The sequence below is a fragment of the Nansenia antarctica genome (genome assembly GCF_963989245.1).
Source record: "Nansenia antarctica genome assembly, chromosome: 15".
Taxonomy (NCBI): Eukaryota; Metazoa; Chordata; class Actinopteri; order Argentiniformes; family Microstomatidae; genus Nansenia; species Nansenia antarctica.
The window spans coordinates 17,393,280-17,413,729 of NC_137685.1; the positions used below are offsets into that span (position 1 = coordinate 17,393,280).

General features: G+C 42.7%; 1 protein-coding gene across 1 annotated transcript in view; it reads right to left on the reverse strand.

Moving 5' to 3' along the window:
- LOC308171205 (uncharacterized protein) overlaps positions 1-19,585 on the reverse strand; it is a gene marked incomplete at both ends in the record, with an annotated part of 192,631 nt that extends 173,046 nt beyond the window's left edge. The window contains 2 exons of the mRNA XM_080546052.1: positions 12,638-12,757; positions 19,318-19,585. Coding sequence (XP_080402178.1) covers positions 12,638-12,757; positions 19,318-19,585 — 388 coding nt within the window. The remainder of the gene's footprint in view (positions 1-12,637; positions 12,758-19,317) is intronic.
- Between the last annotated feature and the right edge of the window lie 865 nt (positions 19,586-20,450).

A 20,450-nucleotide genomic window follows, 5' to 3' on the forward strand; every position in this document is an offset into this window, starting at 1 on the left:
GTGGGAAAAAAGAAAGAAGTGAACGTAGATTTGGTTAATTTTTTGTTGAGTCACGTAAGGTATGCAATTGTATGTAGGAGGAATGTAGCACATTATGAGGGGAAAGTTACCAGGGTGTGGGAGTTGTTTGTGTCACTATTTAAAAAGGATGTTAGGTTAGTGCACACACTGGGGAAAGCAGATTTTTGTAAACACTTTGTCAATAATAGCACTTTGGTGACTATTACGGGATCAGGGATGTTAGGTTTTAATATAGAGGATTAGTATCTGTGTTTGGTTTTGAGTCAGTGTTTATGTTTGTTTTATGATTTTTCTGAGTTGACCAAGGGCTGCCAGGCATAGATAAGACCTGGTATGCTACTTGGTCTCATGTTGGTTTTGTCTATTCTGGTTTAGGTTGAGGGTTTAGGGTTTAGGGTTTAGGGTTGTGTCTGTCCCACTTTTTGCGCTGTCTGTCATGAATCACCGTGTTTTTTATGTGTCGTATCTTTTGCTTTATCATTCTTTATTGTTTTATCATTTCTTTATTTGTTGCAGCATTCTTTATTGTTTCTTTGTTTGGATTATTTTGCGTATGGTTTATTTGTTATGTTGATTTTATGATTTTCACGATGCTGTGTCCGTGACCCGGATGCCCACTTTGACTTAAGCTCCTCCCACTTTGATTTAAGCTCCTCCCACTTTGACTTAAGCTCCTCCCACTTTGATTTAAGCTCCTCCCACTTTGACTTAAGCTCCTCCCACTTTGATTTAAGCTCCTCCCACTTTGATTTAAGCTCCTCCCACTTTGATTTAAGCTCCTCCCACTTTGACTTAAGCTCCTCCCACTTTGACTTAAGCTCCTCCCACTTTGACTTAAGCTCCTCCCACTTTGACTTAAGCTCCTCCCACTTTGACTTAAGCTCCGCCCACTTTGATTTAAGCTCCGCCCACTTTGACTTAAGCTCCTCCCACTTTGACTTAAGCTCCTCCCACTTTGACTTAAGCTCCTCCCACTTTGACTTAAGCTCCTCCCACTTTGATTTAAGCTCCTCCCACTTTGATTTAAGCTCCTCCCACTTTGATTTAAACTCCTCCCACTTTGATTTAAGCTCCTCCCACTTTGACTTAAGCTCCTCCCACTTTGATTTAAGCTCCTCCCACTTTGACTTAAGCTCCTCCCACTTTAATTTAAGCTCCGCCCACTTTGACTTAAGCTCCTCCCACTTTGATTTAAGCTCCTCCCACTTTGATTTAAGCTCCTCCCACTTTGATTTAAGCTCCGCCCACTTTGACTTAAGCTCCGCCCACTTAGACACAAACTCCGCCCACTTTGACTTAAGCTCCTCCCACTTTGACTTAAGCTCCTCCCACTTTGATTTAAGCTCCGCCCACTTTGACTTAAGCTCCTCCCACTTTAATTTAAGCTCCGCCCACTTTGACTTAAGCTCCTCCCACTTTGATTTACGCTCCTCCCACTTTGATTTAAGCTCCTCCCACTTTGACTTAAGCTCCTCCCACTTTGATTTAAGCTCCTCCCACTTTGATTTAAGCTCCTCCCACTTTGATTTAAGCTCCTCCCACTTTGATTTAAGCACCGCCCACTTTGATTTAAGCTCCTCCCACTTTGATTTTAGCTCCGCCCACTTTGACTTAAGCTCCTCCCACTTTGATTTAAGCTCCGCCCACTTTGACTTAAGCTCCTCCCACTTTGACTTAAGCTCCTCCCACTTTTACACAAGCTCCGCCCACTTTTACACAGCTCATTAACATACAGCTCATTAGCATGAATCTCATTAGCATGAAGCTCATTAACATACAGCTCATTAACATACACACAGCTAATTAACATACATCTCATTAATATACAGCTCATTAGCATGAATCTCATTAACATACACAGCTAATTAACATACAGCTCATTAACATACAGCTCATTAACATACAGCTCATTAGCATGAATCTCATTAGCATGAAGCTCATTAACATACACACACAGCTCATTAACATACAGCTCATTAACATGACCATTCACATTCACATATGCCCAGGAATTCCCCACCCTTGTGACCCCAGGTCATAGAGAGAGATGTTAAATGCGTGCATCCACTATCTTCACCCTAACTTTTTTTTTTTTTTTTAAGTCGAACACGATTTTTTTTGCCACTCCCATTGACTTTTATGATCGTGAGATCACGCTGAATCCAAAACGGGGTAGGGTTAGCATGATGCCTTTAGCATGTGGCTAATCTGCAGGAAGCTCAATAACATCACGTCCCGGGGTCGTAGAGGGCTGGGGTTAGGCTTCAAATGACCGTGTAGACCTAAGGAACAGAAATATGAAAACCGCGTGTTTCTACCACATTCATAGCCAGCGTTATACGTCCCGTAGTGTGACCCCTCCCGGGGTTAATAACGTATGGTTCCCCGCGGGTTAGGAGAACAATTCCAACACCCCCGGATAGACCAGAGGACAGGGAATCTAAAACCATTTGAATGGTGTCTCTACGACCTTCCTATCACCCCCCATCATCATCATCATCATCTCATCATCACACACACACAGGCCACAGGCCACTTCCGCATTAGCGGTGTTAGCTTAGCAATCTCGTTGTGTTTTAACTTCACTTTAACATGACTTCCCCTGGTATGAGGGAATGTCACTGTTTTATAGAGAGGTGTTTGAGGCATGGGGGAAATATTTACACTGTGGGGTTACCGTCATGAATGAGATTGAATGGAAGGAATTGTTATTGTTTGGGGTGGTGGGAAAAAAGAAAGAAGTGAACGTAGATTTGGTTAATTTTTTGTTGAGTCACGTAAGGTATGCAATTGTATGTAGGAGGAATGTAGCACATTATGAGGGGAAAGTTACCAGGGTGTGGGAGTTGTTTGTGTCACTATTTAAAAAGGATGTTAGGTTAGTGCACACACTGGGGAAAGCAGATTTTTGTAAACACTTTGTCAATAATAGCACTTTGGTGACTATTACGGGATCAGGGATGTTAGGTTTTAATATAGAGGATTAGTATCTGTGTTTGGTTTTGAGTCAGTGTTTATGTTTGTTTTATGATTTTTCTGAGTTGACCAAGGGCTGCCAGGCATAGATAAGACCTGGTATGCTACTTGGTCTCATGTTGGTTTTGTCTATTCTGGTTTAGGTTTAGGGTTTAGGGTTAGGGTTAGGGTTGTGTCTGTCCCACTTTTTGCGCTGTCTGTCATGAATCACCGTGTTTTTTATGTGTCGTATCTTTTGCTTTATCATTCTTTATTGTTTTATCATTTCTTTATTTGTTGCAGCATTCTTTATTGTTTCTTTGTTTGGATTATTTTGCGTATGGTTTATTTGTTATGTTGATTTTATGATTTTCACGATGCTGTGTCCGTGACCCGGATGCCCACTTTGACTTAAGCTCCTCCCACTTTGATTTAAGCTCCTCCCACTTTGACTTAAGCTCCTCCCACTTTGATTTAAGCTCCTCCCACTTTGATTTAAGCTCCTCCCACTTTGATTTAAGCTCCTCCCACTTTGATTTAAGCTCCTCCCACTTTGATTTAAGCTCCGCCCACTTTGACTTAAGCTCCTCCCACTTTGACTTAAGCTCCTCCCACTTTGATTTAAGCTCCGCCCACTTTGACTTAAGCTCCGCCCACTTAGACACAAACTCCGCCCACTTTGACTTAAGCTCCTCCCACTTTGACTTAAGCTCCTCCCACTTTGACTTAAGCTCCTCCCACTTTAATTTAAGCTCCGCCCACTTTGACTTAAGCTCCTCCCACTTTGATTTAAGCTCCTCCCACTTTGATTTAAGCTCCTCCCACTTTGACTTAAGCTCCTCCCACTTTGATTTAAGCTCCTCCCACTTTGATTTAAGCTCCTCCCACTTTGATTTAAGCTCCTCCCACTTTGATTTAAGCACCGCCCACTTTGATTTAAGCTCCTCCCACTTTGATTTTAGCTCCGCCCACTTTGACTTAAGCTCCTCCCACTTTGATTTAAGCTCCGCCCACTTTGACTTAAGCTCCTCCCACTTTGACTTAAGCTCCTCCCACTTTTACACAAGCTCCGCCCACTTTTACACAGCTCATTAACATACAGCTCATTAGCATGAATCTCATTAGCATGAAGCTCATTAACATACAGCTCATTAACATACACACAGCTAATTAACATACATCTCATTAATATACAGCTCATTAGCATGAATCTCATTAACATACACAGCTAATTAACATACAGCTCATTAACATACAGCTCATTAACATACAGCTCATTAGCATGAATCTCATTAGCATGAAGCTCATTAACATACACACACAGCTCATTAACATACAGCTCATTAACATGACCATTCACATTCACATATGCCCAGGAATTCCCCACCCTTGTGACCCCAGGTCATAGAGAGAGATGTTAAATGCGTGCATCCACTATCTTCACCCTAACTTTTTTTTTTTTTTTTAAGTCGAACACGATTTTTTTTGCCACTCCCATTGACTTTTATGATCGTGAGATCACGCTGAATCCAAAACGGGGTAGGGTTAGCATGATGCCTTTAGCATGTGGCTAATCTGCAGGAAGCTCAATAACATCACGTCCCGGGGTCGTAGAGGGCTGGGGTTAGGCTTCAAATGACCGTGTAGACCTAAGGAACAGAAATATGAAAACCGCGTGTTTCTACCACATTCATAGCCAGCGTTATACGTCCCGTAGTGTGACCCCTCCCGGGGTTAATAACGTATGGTTCCCCGCGGGTTAGGAGAACAATTCCAACACCCCCGGATAGACCAGAGGACAGGGAATCTAAAACCATTTGAATGGTGTCTCTACGACCTTCCTATCACCCCCCATCATCATCATCATCATCTCATCATCACACACACACAGGCCACAGGCCACTTCCGCATTAGCGGTGTTAGCTTAGCAATCTCGTTGTGTTTTAACTTCACTTTAACATGACTTCCCCTGGTATGAGGGAATGTCACTGTTTTATAGAGAGGTGTTTGAGGCATGGGGGAAATATTTACACTGTGGGGTTACCGTCATGAATGAGATTGAATGGAAGGAATTGTTATTGTTTGGGGTGGTGGGAAAAAAGAAAGAAGTGAACGTAGATTTGGTTAATTTTTTGTTGAGTCACGTAAGGTATGCAATTGTATGTAGGAGGAATGTAGCACATTATGAGGGGAAAGTTACCAGGGTGTGGGAGTTGTTTGTGTCACTATTTAAAAAGGATGTTAGGTTAGTGCACACACTGGGGAAAGCAGATTTTTGTAAACACTTTGTCAATAATAGCACTTTGGTGACTATTACGGGATCAGGGATGTTAGGTTTTAATATAGAGGATTAGTATCTGTGTTTGGTTTTGAGTCAGTGTTTATGTTTGTTTTATGATTTTTCTGAGTTGACCAAGGGCTGCCAGGCATAGATAAGACCTGGTATGCTACTTGGTCTCATGTTGGTTTTGTCTATTCTGGTTTAGGTTTAGGGTTTAGGGTTAGGGTTAGGGTTGTGTCTGTCCCACTTTTTGCGCTGTCTGTCATGAATCACCGTGTTTTTTATGTGTCGTATCTTTTGCTTTATCATTCTTTATTGTTTTATCATTTCTTTATTTGTTGCAGCATTCTTTATTGTTTCTTTGTTTGGATTATTTTGCGTATGGTTTATTTGTTATGTTGATTTTATGATTTTCACGATGCTGTGTCCGTGACCCGGATGCCCACTTTGACTTAAGCTCCTCCCACTTTGATTTAAGCTCCTCCCACTTTGATTTAAGCTCCTCCCACTTTGATTTAAGCTCCTCCCACTTTGATTTAAGCTCCTCCCACTTTGATTTAAGCTCCGCCCACTTTGACTTAAGCTCCTCCCACTTTGACTTAAGCTCCTCCCACTTTGATTTAAGCTCCGCCCACTTTGACTTAAGCTCCGCCCACTTAGACACAAACTCCGCCCACTTTGACTTAAGCTCCTCCCACTTTGACTTAAGCTCCTCCCACTTTGACTTAAGCTCCTCCCACTTTAATTTAAGCTCCGCCCACTTTGACTTAAGCTCCTCCCACTTTGATTTAAGCTCCTCCCACTTTGATTTAAGCTCCTCCCACTTTGACTTAAGCTCCTCCCACTTTGATTTAAGCTCCTCCCACTTTGATTTAAGCTCCTCCCACTTTGATTTAAGCTCCTCCCACTTTGATTTAAGCACCGCCCACTTTGATTTAAGCTCCTCCCACTTTGATTTTAGCTCCGCCCACTTTGACTTAAGCTCCTCCCACTTTGATTTAAGCTCCGCCCACTTTGACTTAAGCTCCTCCCACTTTGACTTAAGCTCCTCCCACTTTTACACAAGCTCCGCCCACTTTTACACAGCTCATTAACATACAGCTCATTAGCATGAATCTCATTAGCATGAAGCTCATTAACATACAGCTCATTAACATACACACAGCTAATTAACATACATCTCATTAATATACAGCTCATTAGCATGAATCTCATTAACATACACAGCTCATTAACATACAGCTCATTAACATACAGCTCATTAACATACAGCTCATTAGCAGGAATCTCATTAGCATGAAGCTCATTAACATACACACACAGCTCATTAACATACAGCTCATTAACATGACCATTCACATTCACATATGCCCAGGAATTCCCCACCCTTGTGACCCCAGGTCATAGAGAGAGATGTTAAATGCGTGCATCCACTATCTTCACCCTAACTTTTTTTTTTTTTTTTTTTAAGTCGAACACGATTTTTTTTGCCACTCCCATTGACTTTTATGATCGTGAGATCACGCTGAATCCAAAACGGGGTAGGGTTAGCATGATGCCTTTAGCATGTGGCTAATCTGCAGGAAGCTCAATAACATCACGTCCCGGGGTCGTAGAGGGCTGGGGTTAGGCTTCAAATGACCGTGTAGACCTAAGGAACAGAAATATGAAAACCGCGTGTTTCTACCACATTCATAGCCAGCGTTATACGTCCCGTAGTGTGACCCCTCCCGGGGTTAATAACGTATGGTTCCCCGCGGGTTAGGAGAACAATTCCAACACCCCCGGATAGACCAGAGGACAGGGAATCTAAAACCATTTGAATGGTGTCTCTACGACCTTCCTATCACCCCCCATCATCATCATCATCATCTCATCATCACACACACACAGGCCACAGGCCACTTCCGCATTAGCGGTGTTAGCTTAGCAATCTCGTTGTGTTTTAACTTCACTTTAACATGACTTCCCCTGGTATGAGGGAATGTCACTGTTTTATAGAGAGGTGTTTGAGGCATGGGGGAAATATTTACACTGTGGGGTTACCGTCATGAATGAGATTGAATGGAAGGAATTGTTATTGTTTGGGGTGGTGGGAAAAAAGAAAGAAGTGAACGTAGATTTGGTTAATTTTTTGTTGAGTCACGTAAGGTATGCAATTGTATGTAGGAGGAATGTAGCACATTATGAGGGGAAAGTTACCAGGGTGTGGGAGTTGTTTGTGTCACTATTTAAAAAGGATGTTAGGTTAGTGCACACACTGGGGAAAGCAGATTTTTGTAAACACTTTGTCAATAATAGCACTTTGGTGACTATTACGGGATCAGGGATGTTAGGTTTTAATATAGAGGATTAGTATCTGTGTTTGGTTTTGAGTCAGTGTTTATGTTTGTTTTATGATTTTTCTGAGTTGACCAAGGGCTGCCAGGCATAGATAAGACCTGGTATGCTACTTGGTCTCATGTTGGTTTTGTCTATTCTGGTTTAGGTTTAGGGTTTAGGGTTAGGGTTAGGGTTGTGTCTGTCCCACTTTTTGCGCTGTCTGTCATGAATCACCGTGTTTTTTATGTGTCGTATCTTTTGCTTTATCATTCTTTATTGTTTTATCATTTCTTTATTTGTTGCAGCATTCTTTATTGTTTCTTTGTTTGGATTATTTTGCGTATGGTTTATTTGTTATGTTGATTTTATGATTTTTATGATTTTACCAAAGGCTGCCAGGCATAGATAAGACCTGGTATGCTACTTGGTCTTTTTTGTTGTCGTCTTTTGTCTATTCTATGTCTGTCCCACATTTTGTGTTGTGCTGTCTGTCATGTCTCACTGTGTTATTTACGTATCGTATCTGTATGTGTTTTGTGAATAATGTAAATAACCAACTGAAAAAATTATCTGTGAAATGTATTTTTGATAATAAAAGAAAAATAAATAAATAAATACACCCGATCTCGTCCGACCTCGGAAGCTAAGCAGGGTTGGGCCGTGTTAGTACCTGGATGGGAGACCGCCTGTGAATACACGGTGCTGTAAGCTTTTCGTTCCTCCGCGTTACCGAGGAGAGGCGCGTGCAGCGGCCGAGGAGAGTGTACTCTTTCCGGATAGACATTTATGCATGCTCTCGGGGTTCGAAACATAACTTCCCGGGGTGCCAGCGGGATGGTTGATGGCTCAAAATGACCGTATGGTGAAGTTAGCAAAGTAGTATTGTGTTTTTACCACCTTCCTAGCCGGTGTTATTCACGGACAAATACGGTGCCCGGGGCACACTCTTTGCGGGTTAATAACGTCGCTTTACCGGGGCTTACGGTGAAAATTCAAATGTGTCCGGACAGGAGAGAGGGGCGGGATCGTAAATCACTTTGAATGGAGTCGATTGGAGACCCCCATCGATGTCGACACTGCTCGGCATACTGCTACTAGCTTACTATATTGTTGTCTTAACAGTTGGTAAAATAACATGATTAAAATAAATATATATGAGCAATAACATATCGTGGGCAAGTGTAACGGAGTAGAAAGTACAGTTCAATTATAGCTAAAATAGAGCTAAACTGCGCCCTCTAGGGGTTTAATGTAAATACAGCTGTACAGTGCATAGCGCGGGACGCAACATGATCCTGCTCAGTTCATCTGAAAACATTGACTGGGTAGGTCACGTTTTCTACAGGGTCTGAGATTGAATATCGTTTGAGAGATTATCAATGTACCTATGTTTTATTTGAATGTTTGATAAGTAAGATAGCTGTTTTGAGTTTCCCCATTTATAGTATTTTAGTTTGGAACATATCACAAGTTTGTTAATGTGAGTTTTCTGTTGTTAACAATGATGGCGCTAACGTGAATGTCCGTGTGTAACATCATTTTAGAATCTAGCCTGATGACCCTGCAACCGTGTCCACAAATTGATGCACTGTATGTTTTCTACAGGTAATATTATTATTGTTGTGCTATTGTATGTCTGTTGTTCTGCCAAAGTTAGTAGACCGTATTGTAGGAGGTTGGGTTTTCCATCTCGCTAGTTTGCACCACGCTCGCAGCTAACCTAGCAGTCAGGTTGCAGCCATGTGTTGCACGTGGTGTGCATGCGTGTATTCCAGTTGCGCTGTTTTTCTATGCATTGTATTGTTATTGTTAATATATATATAATTGATTGTTTGACTGTTCAAATACCACTATACGATCACACAAGTAAGGATTTATGTAGTCTACACATTTTGTATTTTTGTTTCATATTATTGTTATAATTTGTGTAGTATGAGTGACTACTGTATGCTCAGTTCATCTGAAAACACTGACTGGAATCTAGCCTGATGACCCTGCAACCGTGTCCACAAATTGATGCACTGTATGTTTTCTACAGAATAAATGAACGTGAGCCATCCAGCTGAGAGTGATTCATGCAAAGATACACCCCGTCACACAAGCACTACAACCAACTTGTCCGTCTGAAGCTACAATACTGGGATCATTCGTGATTGGGCTACAAACAGTCAAATACTAGGCGAACATGTGTGTAAGACACAAATAAACTTGGATTTCATGCATTTCAAGTGGCATATTTGTAATCATGACGATGTAGTCATGTCTAAGAATGCATTTCATCATGTTAATTCCAAGTATAGTGAAAATACCACCGCTCATCCGTGATCAGACTTAGCTGGGGTGCTGCAGCTGAAGAGTATCAAATAGAGTGCAAAAAAGCAGCATCTGCACACTCAAATATGTGCAAAAAACAATGTTTATTGCAAGCTTTCGGTCCCCAGGCTATCGGACGATGTAAACAATAGCTGTATGACAAGTTTGTATGACGCAGTTTGACGAGGCTGAAAGCGCACAGGGTTGCCAGATGGGATTGACAATTTACAGCCTAAACTTTCTATAACCTCAAAATCAAGTAGCCCATTCGGCGGTGACCCGCCCCATCTGGCAACCCTGGACGCAACTCTGCAATTCTGGACGCAAAATGCATTTAGGGAAATAGGAGACGAGATAGTGTCCATCAAAACCGACTTCAAATTTCCCGGAAATAACTGCTCGCCTACTAAATTTCTCGCATACTCAAATCTCGCATACTGTACGTTCGGAACGTACTACATACTCAAAATCTACGTCATATCTAGTATGAGTAGTATGCTAGTATGCTATTCCGAACACAGCCATTTATTTAATCACAGGAGCCACATGCAGACAGGTTCAACACTGTCACCAGTAGATGGCGCTCTACAGCAACGAACTTCAATCGATGTCAGAGAGGGACATGAAATAACAAGCAGACACAGTTAACTGTATAATTCTCAGCATTTTATTGTGCAAAGTACCAGACTCCACTGTTACCAAGACAAACTAATTTCTAGAAAGAAAAACTGAAGCTTCGCCAGGTAACTCAAGCCCAACACTTATGGTGGTACCCTACTGGTGTGGGGTGGTACTACAGGTAGTCTAACACAGGATATCAGTTTTCAAAGCAAAAAGAAAGAAATATTCAAGTATTAAAAAGTAATTCAGTGAAATTAAATGAATAATAATGAAGAAAAAGAGTACAAAAAGATAGAACTGTTATAATATTATAATGTATGAATATTGTAAAATACAAATGACAAATTCATGTTTGAATGAATAAAAATAAGGAAATATTAAGAAGCTGTATGTTCGATTTTTAGATTTGCCAGTATAATGCATATTTATTTATATATTTTTAAACTGTTTCACAATAGTGGAGGGGGGGGGGGGGCGAAAGCCTGATTGAAAGTCATCGAAGAGATAATTTAGGGTCAAATAACTGCTAAGTTGTTCGTGGGCAACCATTTCAATAATTTTTCCTGTACAGGGAAGGTTTGATATGGGTCTGTAGTTGTTCAGTACAAATGGGTCTAGGCCGTTCTGTTTTAGTAGAGGCTTGATAACTGCAGTTGTCAGGCATTCTGGGATTCCTGATGAAAGGGAAGTGTTGATTATGTGTATTAGTTCACCTGCCATGCAGCTAAATATGTTTTTTAAAAAGCTGTCCATGAAACTATTAACTAATAAATTAAACTAAGCAATGGAACAAAACATCTCAGTCTTCCAGCTGAAACGTTAGGAGGATTTATTTCAAACATAAGGAGGAGAGGAAGAGAGGAAGGGAAGAGAGGAAGGGAGGAGAGGAAGGGGGGAGAGGAAGGGAAGAGAGGAGGGGGGAGGAAGGAGGGAGAGGAAGGGAGGGTAGGAGGAGAGGACGGGAGACATTGAGAGAAAATAATCTAGAAAAGGCTCATGTCATGACACAACCTTCTCCCTGATCCGATCAACAAGTACATATCCATACAGTATATGATGGTGCAGCCAGCAGACCCCCCCCCCTTCTTCTTTAGGGCTCCTGCCTCCTTTAAACTCCTCCCACACTGGGAGCAGTCGTGTTAACTAGTGTGTGTGTTCTCTGGTGACTCTTTAGGTTTCCTGCCTCACTGAAACCCTTCCCACACTGGGAGCAGCAGAATGGCTTCTCTCCTGTGTGTATTCTCTGGTGACTCTTTAGGTTTCCTGCCACACTGAAACTCTGCCCACACTGGGAGCAGAGATATGGCTTCTCTCCTGTGTGTATTCTCTGGTGTGTCTTTAGCTCTCCTGCCTGACTGAAACCCTTCCCACACTGGGAGCAGCAGAATGGCTTCTCTCCTGTGTGTATTCTCTGGTGTTTCTTAAGGGATCCTGCCTCACTGAAACTCTTCCCACACTGGGAGCAGCAGAACGGCTTCTCTCCTGTGTGTATTCTCTGGTGTGTCTTTAGGGATCCTGCCACACTGAAACTCTTCCCACACTGGGAGCAGCAGAATGGCTTCTCTCCTGTGTGTATTCTCTGGTGACTCTTTAGGTTTCCTGCCTTACTGAAACCCTTCCCACACTGGGAGCAGCAGAATGGCTTCTCTCCTGTGTGTATGCTCTGGTGTGTCTTTAGGTCTCCTGCCTGACTGAAGCCCTTCCCACACTGGGAGCAGTGATATGGCTTCTCTCCTGTGTGTATTCTCTGGTGTGTCTTTAGGTCTCCTGCCTGACTGAAGCCCTTCCCACACTGGGAGCAGCAGAATGGCTTCTCTCCTGTGTGTATTCTCTGGTGTCTCTTTAGGGATCCTACATGACTGAAACTCTGCCCACACTGGGAGCAGTAGAATGGCTTCTCTCCTGTGTGTATTCTCTGGTGACTCTTTAGGTTTTCTGCCTTACTGAAACTCTGCCCACACTGGGAGCAGCAGAATGGCTTCTCTCCTGTGTGCATTCTCTGGTGTATCTTTAGTTTGCTCATATAACCAAATCTCTTTCCACACTGAAGACAAGAGTGAGTCTTCTGTCCTCCTTGAGTCTGTGGTTGTGATTTAAGGTGAGTTGGACAAATGAAACTCTCACTGCAATCTAAACAGTGGTGATTCTTCTGTCTTGAGCTCCTCCTCCTCCGTCTGTGTTGTTTATGGCTTCCTGATGCGGAGGAGCTGGGCTCCATGTCTGAGTCTGGGTTGGAGCTCTCTGCTGTAAGAATAGGAACATATACAGGATTAGAAACAACATGAGAACAAGTGCTGCTTCCATAGACTCAGCAGTGCCAGAAGTTACACCACATCTCTGGAGTCTGCACACGCTGTGGGAACATGAAGTGTTCAGAGTGTTAGGATACCTGTAATGGAAAACTGTAATATTCCATCCTTGATAGAACTGTGTCATTTAAATTAGGGATGCACCCAATTGAAATTTCTTGGCCGAAGCTGAATTTAAGGAAACAGTTGTCGGAATACCGAATGCGTACCGGCAGTTTTTCATTTCACTATTGATCACTTTTATTGAACACTCCAGCAGACATTAGGCTATACCAGCGGTTCCCAAACTTTTTCAATCAGGCCCCCCTTGGGTAATTGGAAATATTTTCGAGCCCCCCCTAACCCGGTCCCCACCTAGATTGATATAATTAATTGTATAAAGTTGTACAAACATTACATTTTCTCTTCTAATAATAACAAGACACATATATCCAACTATAGTTTTATATTTTATTATGGGTTGAAAAGGAACATAAGTGCTTGGCAAATGATCCTGTGCCACTGAAATATTCAACATATCAACATTAACTAATTTCTACTGCATCACTATTCTTACTCTACACATTCCTATCACAATTACGATCAATGACTTGTGTGGGCCTAGGCCCACCCAGATTGACAGCTGGCCCACCCAGTCAGATTCATAAAAATATTAAAAAAAAAAAAAAAAAAAAAAAAAAAAAAGTTTAATTAAAAGTATGTATTAATACTAATAATATTCAACTTCCTCTCTTACGTTTACATGGCTTCCTCTTTTATGTTTACTCTGATTGTTCAGTTGACCGTGACCAGTGTCAAGTGTCAAGTGTCAGTGTCAAGTGTCTGTCAAGTGTTCAGTGTGCGCGCTACAATGGCTAAACAGCTAACATTGTCCCGCTTTCTTAAAAAGCCACGTCTGGAAGTAAGTGAAAATAATGAAAGTTTGGACCAGGCCTTGTCCAAAGACAGAGAGGAGGATTGTGATGAGATGTGTGCTGGCCCTGGGGATGAAGAAGGAGAAACGGCCACAGCTTCAACATCTAATGCTAACTTGAGCATACACGCTAAAGCTCCACCGAAGCGACCGACATTGCCACCGGCTTGTGAAGAGCTAACTGGTAGGACTACACCGTCGGATCTGTCAGCCATGGAGGAACCAGCCACTCAACCAAAGCTGGTAACATTCCCTACCACTGTAATAGATGGGAAATCGCGCTCCTTCAGTAGAAATTGGTACGAGAAGTTCAAGTGGATGGAATATAGTAAAGAAAGAGACGCTATTTTTTGTAAAGTGTGTCGACATTTCCCAGAGGCGCACACGGAGTTCACTTTTACAAGAGATGGATACAAAAATTGGAAACGTCTCCGGCAAAACGTCTGCTATCAAGAGCAATAATGATTTAAGGGCACTGTGGAACTGCGTTCTAGACAGGCAGATAACCGAGTTGAACTGCCGATTTAAAGAGGACACGTATGGGATCATGCAAGCTTCGGCTTCCTTCTTACCGGCGTCCGCCACTTTTGGCGTGAAAGAACTGTTGAAAGTACCATGTGATTTATATGGGATTGCAATCAGTGATGCGGAGTACACTGTTTTCACCCAACACGTGAGACGCAAAAATGATAAAGAGAACTTCCCTTCATTAATCGAAATACTCGATAGCTGCCCTGCAGACATTTTCCCCAATGTCAACTGTCTCTTAAGGGCCATCATAACGCTCCCTATGACGTCCTGCACTGTTGAGAGACTTTTCTCCGCAACAAACCGGATCAAGACACGCCTGAGATCATCAGCCCGAACTACCCATTGTACATATTATATGTCTGTCCCCCTGCCCGAACTACCCACTGTACATACTTTGTGTTTTGTCCCCCGCCCCCACCTGTGGTGTATGTCCCCACCTGTCCTACCCGCTGTACATACCTTATGTTTTGTTGTATTGTTCTTCCCATGTTGGATGTATGTTTATCTTGTAGATAGTACTAGTTATTTGTCTGTATTATCTTGTAGATAGTACTAGTTTTTTGTCTGTCTTACATATAACGATTAATTGAGTATCAAGGACCCCAATTGAAATAAGCCAGTGGCTTTCTTGGGTTTTTATCCTGTTAGTTGACCTTGTATGTAATATGTACTTTCATGTACCTACTTCTGCAAATCTTCTAATAAAGTTTTCAATCAATCAATCAATGCAGACTGGACGCTTGAACAACCTGACGCTTCTGTCGTTTGAAAGAGAACTGACAGATACTTTGGATCATGACGACATCATCAATTTATTCAATTCAAAACCCAGACGACTCCGCCTTGTATAACCAACCGATAAGGTAGGCCATGGTTTCATATTTTAGTCTGGCCCGCCGTGGCATACATTTATGATTGCAGGCACCCTCTGTGAGCGAGGGAGTTCTGAATTGTGACAGGCTACTGATTGGCTATTTCATTTGTGTTTGTATGATTACAGCCCTATATATTTATTGTTAATTCTGTCAGACTTGGTCCTCCATAGTTGATGGTTATTGGTTAATTCATTGACTATTGCGTGCGCTTGAATGCCTTGCGTGTGTGTATTATAATAACTTGTTTGGCTGTCCGTTGCATTCTCTGGGTAGACAGGTACTTTATTTATTTTCCGTTCGTTTCATGGTCTGCATAGTGATCTCCTCCAGTCCCTGCGAATATTTTGCGTGTGTGCGTGCGTGCGTGTGCGTGTGTGTGCATGCGTGTTGGTCGTACCCAAATGTTTCGAGCACCCACGGGCAGAAACATAAATCGGCGCCTATGATCGCGAGCCCGGTTGTGTTCCATCCATCTGGCTGCTCATACATAGGTCTAAAACGTGCGGTGATGAGTTTCACTCAGGCCTACCCAGATTTTTCCAGGCCCACCCATCAGCCACTTTCTGTATCCGCCACTGGTGTGCTTGCTTTGCCTTGCAAATCTTCTCAAAGCGGGGTTGTTGTTTTGAGACTGCCACTCTCAGTTCATTCTCAATGTTCAACTTCGACCTGTATTTGCTTTTGATAGCAGCAACAGCAGAAAAGCCTATCTCACACAGGTACGATGTTGCAAAAGGCAGCAGTATTCCCACAGTTTTTAATTTTTTTATAAATCTTTTTTTTTTCTGCGCCCCCCCTGCAGTACCCCCGCGCCCCACTAGGGGGGCGCGCCCCACAGTTTGGGAAACGCTGGGCTATACCAACAAAGCACAATAACTGGAAATAAATAAATAAGAACAGCATTGCACTGTTTGATCGCGTCATCAAAAACGTCTACTCAGGGTTTTTCCTGCCACAAAATGAGGTTATGACAGAGAAGGTTTGTTAGTCCTTGTTAATGACAGTAGTACCATGTCACCCCCCCCAAAGAGCCACTGCTTTTTGGTCAGGCTGCATTTGCAAATAAGAATTTGTTCTTACATGTTTGCCTGGTTAAATAAAGGTTAAATCTTTTAATAAAATAATAAAAAAAAAATACTATTGTTGACTGTCTGATTAATACAACTTTTCAGCAATTGAAACCCCTGACAGACTTCAAAACTGATCATTTTGCAAATAATACATTAAAAGGAGCACTGACTAACGCTAGTATAGGCTCAACTTGTCATTCTGGATAATGGAACAGCAAGCCAACTAATGTGACTTTCAGGATTTTTGATATGAAATAACGTTTCGACCTAAAAGACTATTCTGACAGTTGACAAAGTGACGAGTGTGCAAGCCCAGGGCTCCACATGTTGCTGGCTGGTTCCTTGTTTTGTCTTCGCTAGCAAACACCAAAGCTAAGCTTATTTGCAGCACAGCGCCACCAGGGTTAAGGTTAAATAGCGCCCCTGCCACCACATGGGCGCAGTGCCGCAATTGCAGTTAGAAATGACAGAAATCCACCGAGTGCAACGCTTGTCGAAAATACGACCGTCAGAGTTTTGACGAGAGCTGGAGGCGGCAAGAAATATGACGGAGGCGGCCGCCTCATAATTCTCTATGCAGGAAAAACCCTGAAACCCTGCTACTATTCACCTGTTGATAGGATGTGTTTTTCCATTGTGCATAGGTAAATTCTAAATACTGTATCATTGGTAATTATAATCAAGTTGTAATATCTAAACTGTTGAGATTGAGCAAACCTCTCTCTGTCTCTGTCATGCACAAACTGACCATGCTTTTCTCTGTAACTGGACCGGAGCCAGATTTAGACCACGGCTAGTGGGGCCAGTATACCTTGCAGCAGGGAAACCTGACTAAGGGGCCAGGGGAGAGACTGGGTCAATAGGTCAGTATATTTAGGACCGGCCAGTCAGCTGACCAGAGTCAGGTAACTGAATTGCCATGACGACCAACCCGTTATGGGATGGAGACGAGCCGAACGTACATCTAACTTTAGTGTAAACAACATGTTTGACAGGAGAATAATGATTTGCAAGGTACAGCTGATTCCTGTGTCAGCAGGAATCTAGATTATAAGGAGGCACTGTGAATGTCATTCTGTGTGCGTTCTCTGTCTGTGCCTGCGACTGAACACACCCGGCGCCGTGAATAAACTTGTATCTTAATTGTCTACTTTGAGCAAGCTTTAATTAATTACTTTGGGGAATCAACAAATCTCGGCCTCCGCCCATCATCAGAGAATCATCTATTATCACCTGTATAACCAGGGGTGCACATAACTTTTTGGGGCCAGTGCTCAGAGGAGCACCTAGTGATGCTGCTTGGTGCTCCCCGAGCTCGCGAGTCACGACCCGTCCCACAGGATGGATAAAAAAGGGATACATGGATAACTTGGGGGTAGTGGTGGTCTAGTGGATAGTGAGTTGGACTTGGGATCGGAAGGTTGTGAGTTCAAATCCCGCCTGAAGCCACACCACTACTAGTGTGCCCTTGGGTAAGGCACTTACTCCAGGGGGAATGTCCCTGTAATTCGTAATTGTAAGTCGCTTTGGATAAAAGCGTCTGCTAAATGGCAAAATTAAAAATTAAATTAAAATTATAACTTATATTAGCAAAACGACATGTAGTCATAAATAAAGATGAACAAACAAATGATTGTGTGCAAAACAAAAGAAACAAATGCAAATTCAAATGACTGCTCTTTAAGCATGAAAGTCTGTCAGACTCCTTTAAATACAATGAAATCAACTGACATCACTTTAAGCACTAACTGAATGTCTGTTCTTTAAACACACTGAAATAAACGGACATCTCTTAAAGCACTGCTCTGTTCTGTAAACACTGAAATCAACTTTTCAACAAAAAGTTACAGCCTAAGCATTTATTTATGCTACAAGCTTAATCATCATCATCACTGCTCTCTTGACTGCTGTTATCACTGTCCTCAATTTCAACCATGGTAGAGGATGTTATAGGCTATCACTTTAAATAGCTCATTATTTTGATTGTGCAACAAAGTCTTTTTTTTCTTTTTTCTAATAGACTTCCCAACCATATTCCCTGGGTCAGGGGTCGAAGTGCGATAATGAAGCTGTAAAACAAACGTCTGAACGTTTGAAAGCTTCAGAGAAAAGAAACGTGAAGTCCCTTGGTGTTGTTTTTCCTTTTAGCGACGAGTCGTTCGGGACTGAATTTTCACGTGGCGGCGTGATAACCGTGCGATACGCGATACGCGGAATGAAAGTACGAGTTACGATACTTTCCGAATGTTTTCGTGAGGGGAGTCGCCGTGGTCGTCGTCGGTCGACTGTTGTGATGGATTACTCGTCGGGCCTTCGGCTGAGGTGACGGCAAATAGTTACTTAGTGGGGCTGGCTTCTTGGACATTTTGACGGCTCGTCGGGTGCCTCAGTGATGCAGCAGTCAGCAGTTGGATTTTGAGGAAGTAAATTCCTCTCCCAGCGGTTCCAGCTGTTGGTGCGCAAGAGCGCCTTCGTGCGGCTGATCTGCCGCGCAGCATGCACTTTGGCGACGCATGCGCACTGGCGCACCAGTTGTGTGCACCCCTGTGTATAACCCTGCTACTATTCACCTGTATAACCCTGCTACTATTCACCTGTATAACCCTGCTACTATTCACCTGTATAACCCTAACTCTTTGACTTCAATAAATGGAATGATCATTTAAAAACTGCATTTTCTATTTACTCAGGTTATCTTTGTGTAATAGTAAAATTGGTTTGATGATCTGAAACATTTAAGTGTGACAAACATGCAAAAACACACGGAATTGGGAAGGGGGCAAATACTTTTTCACAGCACTGTATATGCGACCTGCCTGCTGAGACCGCAGTAGACATGACACATATCAGATTCATATCTGATAGAGGCCGGCATGAGATTGAGGCCTGAATGGGATCTGAGAATATCAGAGTCAATGTGCTTGTTTACTGCTTACACCTGCATGTTACATAACCCATCTGTGCCACATGAGAAAAAACGTGAGAAAAAAATCTGAATTGTGTCACTTGGACCTGCGGTGTAAATGCAGCCTAAATATCTGCCAGCGCCCTTTGATCTACTCATTAACCTGGCCTGGCCTTCGCCAAATACATAGCATGAACTCACCATCTTCATCATCCTCACCAACTTCATCATCTTCACCATCCTTGTCCTCTTCATCCTCCTCTTCCATCACCACATCTTCCTCCTCTACTTCCTCTTCTTTCACCATCACATCTTTCTTCTCTTCTTCCTCTCCTCCTTCTTCCTGTTCTTCTTTCACCATCACATCTTTCTTCTCTTCTTCCTCTCCCCTTTCTTCCTGTTCTTCTTTCACCATCACATCTTTCTTCTCTTCGTCCTCTCCTCCTTCTTCCTGTTCTTCTTTCACCATCACATATTTCTTCTCTTCTCCTCCTTCCTCCTCCTCCTCCTCTTTAATTGCCACGTTGAGTTTGAGTGTTTTCCTGCAGTCTTCCAGCTTCACTGCCACCATCCATCGGCCGTGTGTGCTTTCCAGGGCTGGAGAACCACAGCCAGAACCAGGGGACTGTGTGGACCTGGGGTCAGACATGGTAGCTGGGCTGTGAGGTGGATCTGTGCAGTGGAAACAAAGGAAGCATAAACAGTGAAGAGTATATTTCTCAAACAATACCAACAACAACAACCCCTAACCAGACACTTAACTCTCTACTCCCTCCACCTGTCATTCTAACCAGACACTTAACCCTTCTAACCAGACACAACCCTTCTAACCAGACACTCAACCCTTCTAACCAGACACTTAACCCTTCTAACCAGACACTTAACCCTTCTAACCAGACACCTAACCCTAACCAGACACTTAACACTTCTAACCAGACACTTAACCCTTCTAACCAGACACCTAACCCTTCTAACCAGACACTTAACCCTTCTAACCAGACACTTAACCCTTCTAACCAGACACCTAACCCTAACCAGACACTTAACACTTCTAACCAGACACTTAACCCTTCTAACCAGACACCTAACCCTTCTAACCAGACACCTAACCCTTCTAACCAGACACCTAACCCTTCTAACCAGACACCTAACCCTTCTAACCAGACACCTAACCCTTCTAACCAGACACCTAACCCTTCTAACCAGACACCTAACCCTTCTAACCAGACACCTAACCCTTCTAACCAGACACTTAACCCTTCTAAGGGGGTGTTCACACTTGACATCTTTTTTTTGAAAAAAGCGCCGCCTTCAGCGCCTTTTTACATACAACC